Source organism: Helicoverpa zea, chromosome 20, assembly GCF_022581195.2.
Source record: "Helicoverpa zea isolate HzStark_Cry1AcR chromosome 20, ilHelZeax1.1, whole genome shotgun sequence".
Taxonomy (NCBI): Eukaryota; Metazoa; Arthropoda; class Insecta; order Lepidoptera; family Noctuidae; genus Helicoverpa; species Helicoverpa zea.
The window spans coordinates 350,070-364,087 of record NC_061471.1 but is presented as its reverse complement, the minus strand read 5'-3'; the positions used below and the strand labels follow the sequence as shown (position 1 = coordinate 364,087).

The 14,018-nt window shown below is 36.9% G+C and overlaps 2 protein-coding genes across 4 annotated transcripts in view; one reads left to right on the top strand and one right to left on the bottom strand.

Annotated features, from left to right (window-relative positions):
- The window catches only part of LOC124640237 (serine/threonine-protein kinase D3), a 69,504-nt gene that overhangs the window by 35,648 nt on the left and 19,838 nt on the right, over positions 1-14,018 (bottom strand). Inside the window, exon 2 of one of the 3 annotated variants that reach the window (XM_047177914.1) lies at positions 326-434. The exons of the other annotated variants lie outside the window; for them this stretch is intronic. The gene's annotated coding sequence lies outside the window, so the exon portion shown is untranslated. The remainder of the gene's footprint in view (positions 1-325; positions 435-14,018) is intronic. 3 annotated transcript variants of the gene reach the window in all.
- LOC124640286 (juvenile hormone esterase-like) lies at positions 2,937-12,559 on the top strand. Its single transcript, XM_047177998.1, has 11 exons — positions 2,937-2,997; positions 6,507-6,670; positions 6,849-7,165; positions 7,400-7,612; positions 7,761-8,564; positions 8,710-8,875; positions 10,688-10,852; positions 10,972-11,192; positions 11,261-11,968; positions 12,048-12,293; positions 12,385-12,559. Exons 1-11 carry the CDS (start codon positions 2,958-2,960, stop codon positions 12,557-12,559), a joined length of 3,219 nt encoding a protein of 1,072 aa, XP_047033954.1. The 5' UTR covers positions 2,937-2,957.

The following is a 14,018-nucleotide window of genomic DNA, read 5'->3' as shown; positions in this document are numbered from 1 at the left end:
TATGTTCACTCTGACTCATTTTGGTGTTGCCTAATTTTCAGAACAGCAGGACAACAAGTTAGGCTCAACTTATTAAGACCATGTTTTTTGAAACTCTTTCTGAATAATGCATTATTTAGTTGAAAGATAGATGATGTCCTTTAAAAAAACTAACATACAACTATTGAAGCAATTATTTTGACGCTAATTCTGTGTTGGCACATTCAACGTCTGTAGATATGAATTAACCTTAAAGTTAAGTTAATTTAACCTGAAATCGATGTAGACTTCAAGATTTTCACTTTTGGAAGTTTTCAAGGCTACTTCATCACTGCCATGTTATTACCTAATTTTTGTCCTTCCTTTATTTAATTTTTTCCTCTGAATTTTTGTAAAATACCTTCGGTCGTTTGTGGATTCTGCAGCAGAGGATATACAAAGGCATCAACAATTACCTGAAAAGAAGAATAACAGTCAGTATATATTGCTGAATATTTTGTTCGAGTACTAAAATACTTCGACACTTGACAAAACGACTGCACTCCTATTTTGTGAAGTATGAAAAGAATTATGAAATAATTATTTCAATGGTACTCTATACATTAAATCTTTATTCATAAGCCGGAAAATGTCATGTTTTATTGCGATACTGGCTTATACAGTTTAATTAGCGAAGGAAGACATGATTAGCACCAGTACTACTTCTCATACATGGAAACAAATTAGTTTCCTAATGTTTCTTTTATGAGAGTACAGATCAGATAATAATGTGTTTATTAAACGGTTTTATTTTTAAATTAGATTTGACAGAACCAGTTTAAACTGGTTATGATTAGACATCGATAGGCGTGGGAATAAATTAAAATATCTTATGAATAATTACTGAGTCCAAGGATTAAAAGTACGTCAATATGACAGGGTTAGGACATAGTACAGACGTATGCACTCAGCTATTTTGGTACTTTCAATATAGTATTGCAGGTGAAAGTTAAATATTTCATGAGTTTTTATGAGTTGCTAAATCTACCAGTCCAAACCAGTGAAAAATATTGTTTCTTTCAGCTACCAGTATGCTGCGTGAAAAAGCTCAGATTGAGTAAAAGGGAGTATGAAGTTTTGTAACAAAAGGCTTTTCTTTGAATAATTACTAATTATAACATAAGTGATCATCAGCCTACATTGCTAAGCAGTAAACACGAGTGAGTGAGTGAGTGCAGACACGAGTACACATAAAAATAGTTGTAGCCTTCAATTTACTTCCGCCATTTTGATCAGTTTCCATGAATAAACAGAAATAAGTGCAAGTGCACGTGTGAGGCTACACGCTTGGGAAATCCACGTGGGCGCCGCAGCGTCACGCCGCAGACAATACCAGCGACCTTTTAGCTGTGACGTCACTAGGTGCCCTAACCTAGCTGTGAGGACTAGGTGACAAACCGATTGCTAATTTTAGAGGCAACTGGATGATTTTCGCAAATGATAAGACTTTTCAGGCTTTTTAAAGATAAAAGGTAATTTAAAGTGGTGAAAATCAGCTCTTTTTGAAACTACAGCTTACCTTTTGTAAACTTTACAAAAGGTAAGCCCCCAAAAACGTTCGCACTTCATCACATGCTATGTGTTTTGATAGTTTGTATCACTACCAAAAGAACAAACTAATTCAAGTGATTTATGAGTTGTTAACTTCTAACGTTCTGCAATTTTTGGTTTCGGAGGCTGAAACCTTAGACTGAAGGTATTTTTTAATAGTGGATTTGAAATTTGAATTGAACCAAACAACGCAAATGAGAACTCTTCGTTACGAGAATCTTAACGTATGTTAAGTAGCAGAGCTATACTTCGGCCGTTCAGAGAATGCGTTCCTGACACCTATCAGTTAGTCACGACTAGTGATGGGCACAACATAACACTGAGTTCGTTACCGTTCCTTCAAAATGAACCGCCGCATTATTTTAAGATTATTTTCGTTTTAAATTGGCGGAATCATTTGTTTTATATTTTAGTTATTTAAGTGGAAACCAAAAAAAGGTAATATTCATATAATAAAATTGTTTTATTTATTCTTTGTTACAAGTACATTGAATTGAATGTGCGAACAGAATATTAATCAGACTCCGATTTGCTTGAGGAGGTGGTGTCTTCATCATCATCTTCGCCTACATGTATAATTATATTATTATCAATAACAGAATCAATCCTGATATCTCGGTCTAACAAAAGCCGGGTAATCAAATAAAAACAGATCGAAAACACTTGAAAAACGTGGTCTATGCGCACGAAACGACAACGGACGACTGTTTTAGCGTCACAAAATGGCGGCCCATAACGCCATTTGGGGTTACCATTTTTAATCTAAGTATAAAAATGCGGTTTGGTCATAGTTTTATTTTTATATTTCATAAAAGTAAAAAGAAAATCAAAAGGTATTATTTTATATTATAACTGTATAAGAACAGATTACGATACTTGCCTGTTATTTTTAGCACAGCACTACAAAATATAAACCGCTGACATAACCTTGTAATAGCGCAGTATAGATTTAGAAAAATATTGTTTACCAAGTTATTTGACACTCAGTTTGGCACAAAATTATAACATTCATTGATTATTGATATAATAATGTTGTTTTAATGCTCCTCAATTGTTAAAACGGTAAACAACCAGCAAAAATATTTTTATCGTAACTGCAACGCCATTGCAAAGTTACGTCGTCAGTTCAATCGCGACGTGTCAGGAACGCATTCTCTGAATGGCCGAACTATAATACATAAACCATATAAATACTTACCTACCTCACGCACGAGAAAAGCTTCAGGGATACGTTCAAGCGAGTGCTCAAAGTCAAAGGGCAGTTTCAGTACAAAATTTTCTTCCATTTTCAAAGTGTGCGGTTGTGCGCATGCCTGGACGCGTGCCGCCGGCATAAATAGCGCGCGGCGGCCCTCGCCGGCCAGTCAGGTGCCCGACACCGCACAGACATGACATCACACGTACTCGCGCTCGCCTTCCTACTGCACGGTGAGTTACTTACGAAAGTGATTGGAAAACACGAAAACTTTGTGCTTTTTAAGTTAGTTTTTCGTTCTCGTAGTTCAATTTTCAGGAGAAATGAATATTGTTTATAGAATTTTCTTACGTTTCTGTGAATTTTGGTGGGTTTCTATTTTTGAATGTGAAAATTAAAATTAATTTTTTGTCAGTTTTAAAATATTCTGCTACACGTAAATACATTTTCATAAGCCGAAAAACCGCTAGAAGGACGATGCAGTGGCAAAAATATTTTTTTACGTTTACCTTCTTATTTTCAAGTTTAAAAAATGTCTAATGTAGGTAAATATATAAAGTAACAGATTACATAATTTTTCAAAGAGATAAATTAAAAATAAAATCAAAGGCAGTTTCGATAAGGTTGCAATAAATTCATCGTTACGGTAACAGCAGTGCATACGTATGTAGATAAGTGATAATATTCCACTCGGACTTGTAAACAAACGACACCTCGACCCCTGCTGACCCTGCTTGAGAAAAAGCGACCAAGCAAATTCATATCTTACAACAATTGTAACATTGTATGACATTACTGTGACGTCACGACCCACTGGGTACGCACCTCCTCTGCAGTTAATTATATGCAAAAAATAAAAAATATCATATACTGGCAAGTAAAGTAGAATACGTAGGTACTTCTGTAAAAATGTATGTCACCTTATCATTTTATGACTGTAAAAAATCGGTTATTGTTGCTGGCTATTATTACTACATGGCAACATTTATTCATAAAGTATTCAATGTATTTGCGGACGCGAAATATGATTTGCCAACCACAAAATGTCCTCGTAGGTTTTTCGTTATAAATCCAAACGTACTATTTTATTTTTTTCGTAAATCATCTTCTTATTTAAATACACTGTTATTTTTTACAAAACGAATTAAAATATTTTGTCAATAATAATACGTAGTTAAACCTAATTACTACTGAAAAAAAAAAAAACTCGGTGAGTTCGTTTCTAAGCGACGCGTCGCTCGTAGCATTCGTAGCGATGGCTACGGCTACGGCCTACGATCTGCGCTACGTCCTATACAGATAAATTATATCAGGTGCTTGGAACATGTATTTGTGTTATTAATTTAATATTTATGTATGTATGAAATATTATAATTTAATGTAAAATTATGTTTTTTTTTTTAAAAATTTGAAGTTATTTATACGATTTTTTGCGAATTCATATTTAGCGGCGAACAGTTCGAAAAACACTGTGCATGTTTTTTCACCATAAAGCTAATGAACAGGTCTTCAATAATATTTAATGATTTGGTCATTATGTTAATTATATTCACCACGTGTATTTTTTCCATTACTAAGCAAGCAGTCAGTGGCTTCTATTTTTAGTTTTTAATAAGGGTTTTTTAAATAATATTCTTGGTACAGTTCAAAAAGGAGCGATTTCCTCGAGGAGATTAGATCGGCAGTCGCTCCTTGTAAAACACTCAGCTGCAACCGGTTAGACTGGAAGGCGACCTCCACATATTTGGGAAAAGGCTCGGCAGATGATATGTACAGCTTCACGAATAAGCACAATTAGTGAAGATGATGAACGTTCGTAATAACGTGACCACATATTTGTACACACTGCATTAGTTCTGTAGACAGTATGAACCGGGGTTATCGAATAGAGTCAGCCTAGTGAGCCGTTTATGATATCATAACACATGTAATTACTCAATCACCTGTAAACACGGGTAATTAGCTCCAAGTTTAACTTAGGTTTATATTTGTTTAATTGGATTCTATTTTTGCCTATAAAAATACTTTTAAAATTACTGTCCAAAATTCTTAATGCGAAAGTTTGTAAGGATGTGTGTTCCTCTTTCACACAAAAACTACTAGATAGATTTTGATGAATCTTGGCAGTAATATAGCGTATACATATGTATATTAGAATATAATATATAGAATATATGTATATAGTCTAGTTGTCAAAAAAAGGGTCCAGCCATGCATGAACACGTGTAAGACTAAGACATTCGGTTACACGAGCCTGTCATAACAGCCAAGGTCGTTTTGTGGAATAATGCTCATGTTTGTGACTGACAAAAACTTGCCATTCCGTAGTGTTCCGAGATTAATGCCAGTGTTTATGGACCATCCTAGTCACATAACTACATAATATTATGTTATTTATTTAAAGGTCGCCATATTTAACGTGGATTTCTTTATGTTAAGGGTGATCCAGTTTTCACATAACATTTGAATTCATAACAGTCGAATTTAATCGTTTTATTTTTTATTCTACTGAATAAAACTTTCACTTTTCATAGTTTTTAAGTGACATCGAAAATTATATCGTATAATATATCGTTTGTCACCGATGACCATAGTCGTAATAAAAAACTTACATTCACATTTAATTCGGCTGTCAACGCTCTATCACTACATCCGTTTTTTTAACATGGCAACATCTAAACATAGTGTGCTTAAATCAAACATGGAGTACAATAGATACGTTTTTAGTGCATAGAAACAGCGTCCACGAGCATGGTCCGTAACCTCTAGACATTAATAAATAATATATTACCTATCGAATACTCAAGTACGGCAGAAGCTACTGTGTGCAGAATATAAACTATTCAGTTTTTATGCGCGTGCGCCAAATATGCGGAAACCGGATGGCGAGGTAACGCTACACTTAGCGGGATCGCAGGCGCAGGCTAATACTTTCATCGTATATGATTATCCTTTGAAGACATACAAAGTGTTTTCGTCAACAATTAGGTAGCCACTAAAATGCCTTATTTCCAAGAGAATAGTTTAAAATACCTACATAATATATGCGTTTTCTATCCGCAAACAGTCACCAAAACAAACCCGCGGCGTATTAACCAGTTTTAGAATTGTCTAATTCAAAGTGAGGTCGTCAAGTGAAGCTATAAATAACTATAGTCGCATGTATAATATCATATGTTATGTAATTCATAGGAACTTGATGAAAGCCAGTTTCGAATGGGTTTGACTCTTTTTTTGCCGATGACACGTGTATCTTTAATAACAGGAAAAACAAATCTTCAATTTGCTAACAAGAAACGACCTTACCTACTTCGAAAGTCGTCGTGAATAGACAAAAAATGTATCGTTAGTTTTGCTTTTTGCAGTAGGTGTAGCTAAGTATGTAAGTGAGAATAGAATATTAGGGAATGTGTGGAACACGAGGCACAAAATATTCATAACATTTTGGCAGATCGAACCACGCAGCTTCGCAAAAACACGTCCTTTAAACAAATACAATGAAGAACGTTTTATTCAATATGGGCTCAGTAACGCACAGGACATACACTTTTACATCGACGCATCAATCTTATCGAAATGGACCAGCAGTTTATGATCATTCTAAAACGAGCTTACAACGATCTTTATCTTTCAACGGATTAAAATACTTTTTTATGCTGTTTGCGGCTTGTTACTTTGAATATGTTTAAATGGCATTTGTTGTAAATATAGCACACTAAACGCAATATGTTGTGCCTTCCAGCGTGCACGGCGCTGGCGTGGCCGGGAGCGGCGTCGCGCAGCGTGGACGCCTATCTGGACTGCGGCAGAGTCAGAGGCGTGCAGCGCTCCGCTCATGGCTTCAAGTTCGCCAGCTTCCTAGGAGTGCCCTACGCTAAGCAGCCCGTTGGAGACCTAAGGTTTAAGGTACTTAATGTTTTATCTAAACACCTGCAAATCATGCAAAAATTAATGGCAAATGTTATTGATTCAATTGATTTGGGAGTATGTACATTGCTAATGGTCAAATTCTAACACAAAACCATTTCGTTAAGTGTTAATGAAATATTCAATTTATTAATCTACATATATCTGCCTGTTACAGGAGCTCGAACCTCTTGAACATTGGGATGATGTGTTCAACGCCACAAGTGAAGGACCCATCTGCTTCCAAACAGACATATTATACGGGAGGATCATGGCGCCCAGCAAGATGAGCGAAGCGTGCATATACGCTAACATTCATGTTCCACTGCACGCCCTCCCAGAGTTCACAGACCGACAGAGGGACTGGACACCCGGACTGCCAATCTTAGTATTCATACATGGTGGAGGATTTGCCTTCGGCTCGGGCCATCAAGATCTACACGGACCAGAATATTTGGTCAGCAAGAACACCATCGTCATCACATTTAATTACAGGTAAACCTAACTAAATATGATTCGTAAACGCTTACTCAGTTGTTATGTATTTTCAATGAAACGGTCAACAATGTAAGAAGAGGCAATAAGCTCAGCTTAACATATGGATTAGATAGACAATTAATGGGTAATAAGCTATAATAGCGGACAAGACTGACATAAGACACTCCAACGCAGTTTAATTTATATGTATAGACCACTATCCGTTAATAATTAACTAACTGTGCATTCCAGATTGAACGTCTTCGGTTTCTTGTCCATGAATACGACAAAAATCCCCGGCAACGCTGGTCTCCGAGACCAGGTGACCCTGTTGCGCTGGGTGCAAAGAAATGCTAAGCATTTCGGAGGAGACCCCAACAACGTCACCGTAGCGGGGCAGAGCGCTGGTGCAGCATCCGCGCATCTATTGACTCTGTCTAAAGCTGCTAAAGGTCTTTTCAAAAGGTTAGTTCGCAATTTTAAGTTGAACGTTTGGAAAAAGCCTCGTAATGATGGAAGTCAGATAGATTATCATGTTTTAAACAATGTAGCATTGTATGTATATCTAATGAACCTAGTAAAGATAGTAATGTATCGTACTCTCTCGTTACAGAGCAATTTTGATGAGCGGAACAGGAATAAGCTCATTCTTCAGCATGTCTCCAGCTTACGCGGCTCACATTTCGAATCAATTGCTGTTTGTCCTTGGCATCAAAGATACGGACCCTGAGGGAATACATAGGAAGCTCATCGACCTACCAGCAGAGAAACTCAGCGATGCTAACGCCGCTCTACTGGAACAATTTGGCCTGACAACCTTCGTGCCTACTGTGGAATCCCCACTACCTGGAGTTACAACCATTATTGACGATGATCCAGAAATTTTAATAGCTAAAGGACGCGGCAAGAACATTCCTCTCTTAGTAGGATTTACCAGCACAGAATGCGAGACATTCCGCAATCGACTAATCAACTTTGGTTTCGTCAATAAGATTAAGGACAATCCTGCAATCATAATACCGCCCAGAGTTTTATTAATGACACCACCACAGCTAGTGATGGATTTGAAAGAGTCTATTGAGAGAAGGTACTATAACGATTCAATAAGTATAGATAACTTTGTGAAATCATGTTCGGATGGCTTCTATGAGTACCCTGCATTGAAACTGGCGCAAAAACGTGCTGAGACTGGTGGAGCTCCACTGTACTTGTACCGGTTCGCGTACGAGGGTCAGAGCAGCATCATCAAGGAAGTAATGGAGCTGGACTACGATGGCGCTGGCCACATTGAGGACCTGACCTATGTATTCAGGACGAACTCTGTAGTTGAAGCGCCGGGCGCAACTGCGCCATCTAAGGATGACGTGAAAATGAAGAATCTAATGACGAGCTACTTCGTCAACTTTATGAAGTGCAGGTAATTTTCCTATACAACTAATATGTTCTAGCGTATAAATCATAAAACGGCACTACAACAGCTTAACCCTATCAGTAAAAGATCTACGTTAAGCAAACCAAATAATAATTACATAATTTAAAAAATAACATTATTTATGTTTCAGTAAACCGATCTGCGAAGACAATAACTCACTGGAGAAGTGGCCGGCGGGCGACGGCATGCAATACGAAGACATCGTGTCCCCTGACATGGTCAGATCCAAGGAGTTCTCCTCTAGACAGCAGGACATCATCGAGTTCTTCGACAGCTTGACCAGTGGGAGCCAGCTTTAATCATAAGACTGAACTTTTGTCCTTCGTGTAAATATGTTGTTAATAGTTAAGGGTTCAAAGTGCAGTGAGTGTTTGAAATAAGATCTTAGACGATCTAAGTTTGAACCTACGACATAAGTGTACAATATTTTCAGATAAGTGTTGCTGTTGATACTTTAATTTGCATTAATTTATTTAGAGTAAGGTTGAGGTCACAAATCTAGTCGGTTACTTAAGTAATTTCTTGCCAACATTGGTCTAACGCCTTTTTCGTAGAACTGCATAAAATATTATTTTTTCTATATATTTTGAACTGTAATTGTAATTTTCATCATAATACCTACATGATTAGCATTGCTGCTCTGTATGAGAAGAGGCCAATGCCCAGGAATATGAAAGTACAAAGGCCGATGATGTTGAATAAGCTTAGAAATTACTGTACTATTACTACACCGATGACATACTCGTACTTATATAGAAATCTTTGTGAGATTCGATTTCAGCGAGAACAAGATAACTTTAGTTTTACGATACGGATTTACCGTTAGGAACAGCTAGACTTTCTTTAGACCTAGTAATGTTTTACGAAGCAATTGTAATAAAACTTGGGCCTTAATAAAGATTACTCGTAGATCCAGTATTACGACTAAGCTTTGTTAGTGCCAGGAAGATTGATCTCATAAAACTACACTAGGCTATAGATAACAATCCGCCCGCAATTTACTTTTAAGTTAATATAAGTTATTTTGAAAATGATAAGTTTGTACAAACAGCTGCAGATCACGAGACATTCAAATGACTTTTCTGTCTCCGAATTAAATAGTTAATTTACTATCGTGAGTCATGTGTCTTCACGAGCGTCCATATTTTTTTACGAATTTCTGTAAATAAGGAATTCGTTCTTAGTCAAAGTCAAAATAGTCGACACTAGATAAGATGCACGGTGCTACTATCTAGATACATACATATCAGCTGTATAAATGAACTTTTTAATACTAAACCATCCTTATTCGTTACCTATTATAAGGAATGTCTCGTGATCGAAGCACTCAAGATGCGTAATGAAGCGACTGATGTAATGTATGTATTATAATTTAAGTCAATTTACTATTAGTTTTCAACGCCTTTGTAAATATTTCACTTTCTAATATAATTTTTGCATTCCGCACAATGACGCCAGAGTACAATGATCGGACGCGATCGCGTGGCGTTGCATTCAATGATTCAAATAAATAATTGCGACGGACGGACGTGGATATTGTATTTTCATTTCAATACATTCCTATTACATGATAATTTTAGGTGTTTTAAAGGTTTCTACATAATATCTAAGTTATAATAATATTGTGAGACCACTTTTTTTATTTGACAGAATGCATTTATGCATGATTCACTTCCACTAATATTATCAAAACAGTAAAAGTACTGGACAGAGATAATTGAGACGATGTATTTAATCGACTCGGATTTGTTAATAAAGAAGATGAACTAAGCATGTGAAATGCTCGTTAAAGGCGATTTTTGTAACACTGTATTATGTATGACACAAGTTTAGATGTGTGAAGACCCTAAACAGAATCAGCGATGCGGATAAACGAGAGAGGCCTAAACGATACTGAACATTACAGTTAGTGTCACATTATAATGTTGCAACTATAACGCAACAAACGCATTGCGTGAAATAGCTGGGGTTTTCCAGCACACATAAAATGTTTCGAGAAATAAAAGGCCAAAAGAGAAAATCGCAGTTTGGATCCTCACTTTGAGAGACATTGTTTACCTATCGTGTAATAGTTAATAATTCTTGTCAATGAATTGTGTTTACGGAAGATGGTAACATACACATTGTTGGTGATACTACAAATGACGATGGTGACAAGTCAGGATGTGATCAGCATTGCTCAGGGAATGCTGAGAGGGATTGCGAGAGACGGGTACATGTCGTACACTGGAATACCTTACGCCAATGTTACAAGCTCAATGGGGAGATTTAAGGTAAGTTGGACTTTAAATACGAGTACCCTTCCAAAACTTAAGTTTATGAATAAGTTTGTTACAAGCACATTCATACGCATTAACGCATAACATACAAATTAACTCTTTGTTATGTTCAGAGAGCAGGCCTCGCTCCTCGTTGGTCTGACATTAGAAACCCTAGAACATTGACCTGTTCCACGGTCTCGGCTGCCGAAGATTGTCTACAACTGGACGTCCACGTGCCGTCAGTAGTTGGTGGCAACTGGCCTGTTCTGGTGTGGATCACGGGCGGCAGTGGGCCTTATAATCCCGGCAAGTTAGTGCAAGAGGGGATCATAGTCGTGATTGTCTATCACAGGTGGGTGAAGTAATTGAGTCGTTAAGAATGATTTTTGAAGCTTTAAAAACTTATATCTTATTCTTCAGATTGGGCCCCGCGGGATTCTTATGCCTGGGTAACGACAAAATACCAGGCAATGCTGGTGTGAAAGATGTAGTACTTGCATTAAGATGGGTGCGCGATAACATTGTCGCCTTTAAAGGGAATCCAGCTAAAGTTGTAATAGCTGGACAAAGCTTTGGAGCAGCTATGGTTGAGGCTGTAACATTGTCTCCCATGGCTAACGGTCTTTACCATGGTGTAATACTGCAGAGTGGAAGTGCGTTATGCCCATGGTCTTTTAATTATGATGCAAAAGAAAGAGCTAGAGCTTTGGGAGATACGAGTGAGATTAGTGATGATTATATCAAAAGCTTACAAGATTCTAAAATTGAAGATTTAGTAGCGAAAGCGAATAAATTAGACGTGTCCTATTTTCCCTTCGGAATATGCGTTGAAGATCCGTCAAAAAAAGAAGAGAGACTGTTATTTGCAGCACCGTACGACTTACTGTCAAGTAAGAAAGATAACTCCGTACCCATGATAGTAGGATATAACGACAATGAAGCATACGTTTTTGTTTCAATATTGAAAGAAGCAAATGTTATGAAACGATTACGAATAGGAGCGAGTTTTTTGTTACCAGATGATTTAAAGTTTTTGAACGAAAGGGAACATAGACAAACTGGACGTCAGATTGCAGATATGTATTTTAAGGACAACATTACCATGGCATCTGTGTTGGCTTACCATAGGTAATATTGCGAATGTATTTATTTTCACAACAAAATATATTGATGTTATCCACAGCACATTAAAATTTATGATCGCTAGGGACGCGTTCTTCACGAACCATATACACCGGAGTGTCCGTCACCACGTATCAACATCCGCAGTCTTCTACTACCAGTTCTCATTCTCTGGTGACCTTGGAGTTCACCAAGAGCCAGGGGTTCGTAAGATAGGTGCAGCACATTCTGATGAACTGGCCTACTTGTTCTATGACGGCACTTTGGAGGGAGAAGAGGGTGCTATGCAGAGACGTCTTGTGAAGCTATGGACTAATTTTGTTAAACATTTGTAAGTTAAACCATAATCCACCAAATTAGGTCACAAAATATTAGGGAAATTGGCAAACGATAGTTATTGAGTTATTTACTTGGATTTTCAGAAACCCATCCTATCAGAGCGAAGTTACATGGGAGCAGACCAGACCTGACTCCTTCCGACTGCTGGACATTGGAGCCGAACTGAAGATGATCGACTACCCTCACTCGAGGACAGCTCGCATGTGGGATGATATCTACGAGAAATACTACTACACGAGGAACAAGATCGCTAATTAATTAATTATATATTTACTGATTTATGATATTTTCGACAATAAACGAAGTACAATTACTGTACATAATTCACAGCATGTTTAATTTGTAAATTGCTTCGCGCTGCATACAATCTGAACGAGCGGTTTCCTCAGAACAATTAGTTTATTACTGGAATAAATTAATGCAGTAAATACCTGGCTACACGATATGTTTGCCAGTTGATTAATGGTATCTATAAATAGTGAGTACTGCTGTCAGATTCTGATCAGATTTCAATAGTCGGGTCTGCACGGAACATAGACATAATATTAGTAAACAGGACTGCGCATATAAACCTAAAAAACGAGCCGAGTGAAACAGTTAGTACGGAGGCTGTCTGTCCCTTTCTAATAGGGTGACTATGAGATTAAGCTATGTGAGACAAATCCGAATTTGCTAAGATTATTAAACACAGATTAGTATTGAAGTTTTAACTTACGCAGTTTGTGACCTTAAGATACTAATAAAGGCTTTTAATAATTAGCGGAAATTAGCAGTATAAAAGCAGGAAGATTCGAAGTGAAGACTGTTTTTTTTGTATTTCTACTTCATATATAGACTGCTGAGCCATTTATGTCGCCTTTCTTCATTTTTTGGGAAGCTATAACAATAGTACAACAGTTTTAAAATCCATCACCCATATTTTGACTCGTTACAAGAATTCATGGGCACCCTAGTTGTTTGGTTTACGAAAATGTTATTATTAGCTAACCTGTGGAACGATATATTGCAACCACCATAGGATTCACTTTTGCAAGTAGAAACGCAACACTTTTTCACCATTTTAATAGTTTAAATTGATTGAATACAAAAAAATATAAACAAAATTTTAAATGCTGATTACGCGCCAAGAATGTTCAGGGTTACCGCTAGAAAATAAAAAAAAGCAAAATAAAAATTTATGTTGTTTATGTTTTAATAATAAATACGAATAAATTAATGCGATTGTTATTAATTTGTTGACTTACAATTGTTAAAATAAGATAAAAATATAAGTGATTCAATTGTTTTTAGGAAGACAAAACTTTTGATCACAACATTTTTTTATGCTGGCAATGTGTTAGAAAGAGACAAACAGCCTCCGTTCGAACTATCCCTCTCGGCTCGGATTTGCCTCTGTGTATTATGCAACCAATTTAGTACCTTATTGCGTTAGAATAGAGTTCATTTTCGTAAATATATATTTTGAGCGTGCGCAATCTTGTTTAGTAATATTATATCTATGGCACGGAACGATACAGCGCGCGGCAAGATCCAAGTCAGATCGCAGTCAAATGTTTGTATTTCAAATAGGACTTTGCAGGCTCTTATGAACCGCAACAATAGTTGCACGGTTCCAAAAACTTGGACTCAAAGAGAAGAGCCGGCAAGACATTCCATGGACACTCTTTATTTATAAGTAAATGTTCACAAGGACTAAGATATATAACGATAGTAAGCC

Coding starts and splice junctions, on each gene's coding strand:
- LOC124640286 (XM_047177998.1), top strand. CDS start 2,958: ATGACATCACACGTACTCGCGCTCGCCTTCCTACTGCACG. Junction 2,998..6,506: donor GCTCGCCTTCCTACTGCACG/GTGAGTTACTTA, acceptor TGTGCCTTCCAG/CGTGCACGGCGCTGGCGTGG. Junction 8,565..8,709: donor GTCAACTTTATGAAGTGCAG/GTAATTTTCCTA, acceptor TTTATGTTTCAG/TAAACCGATCTGCGAAGACA.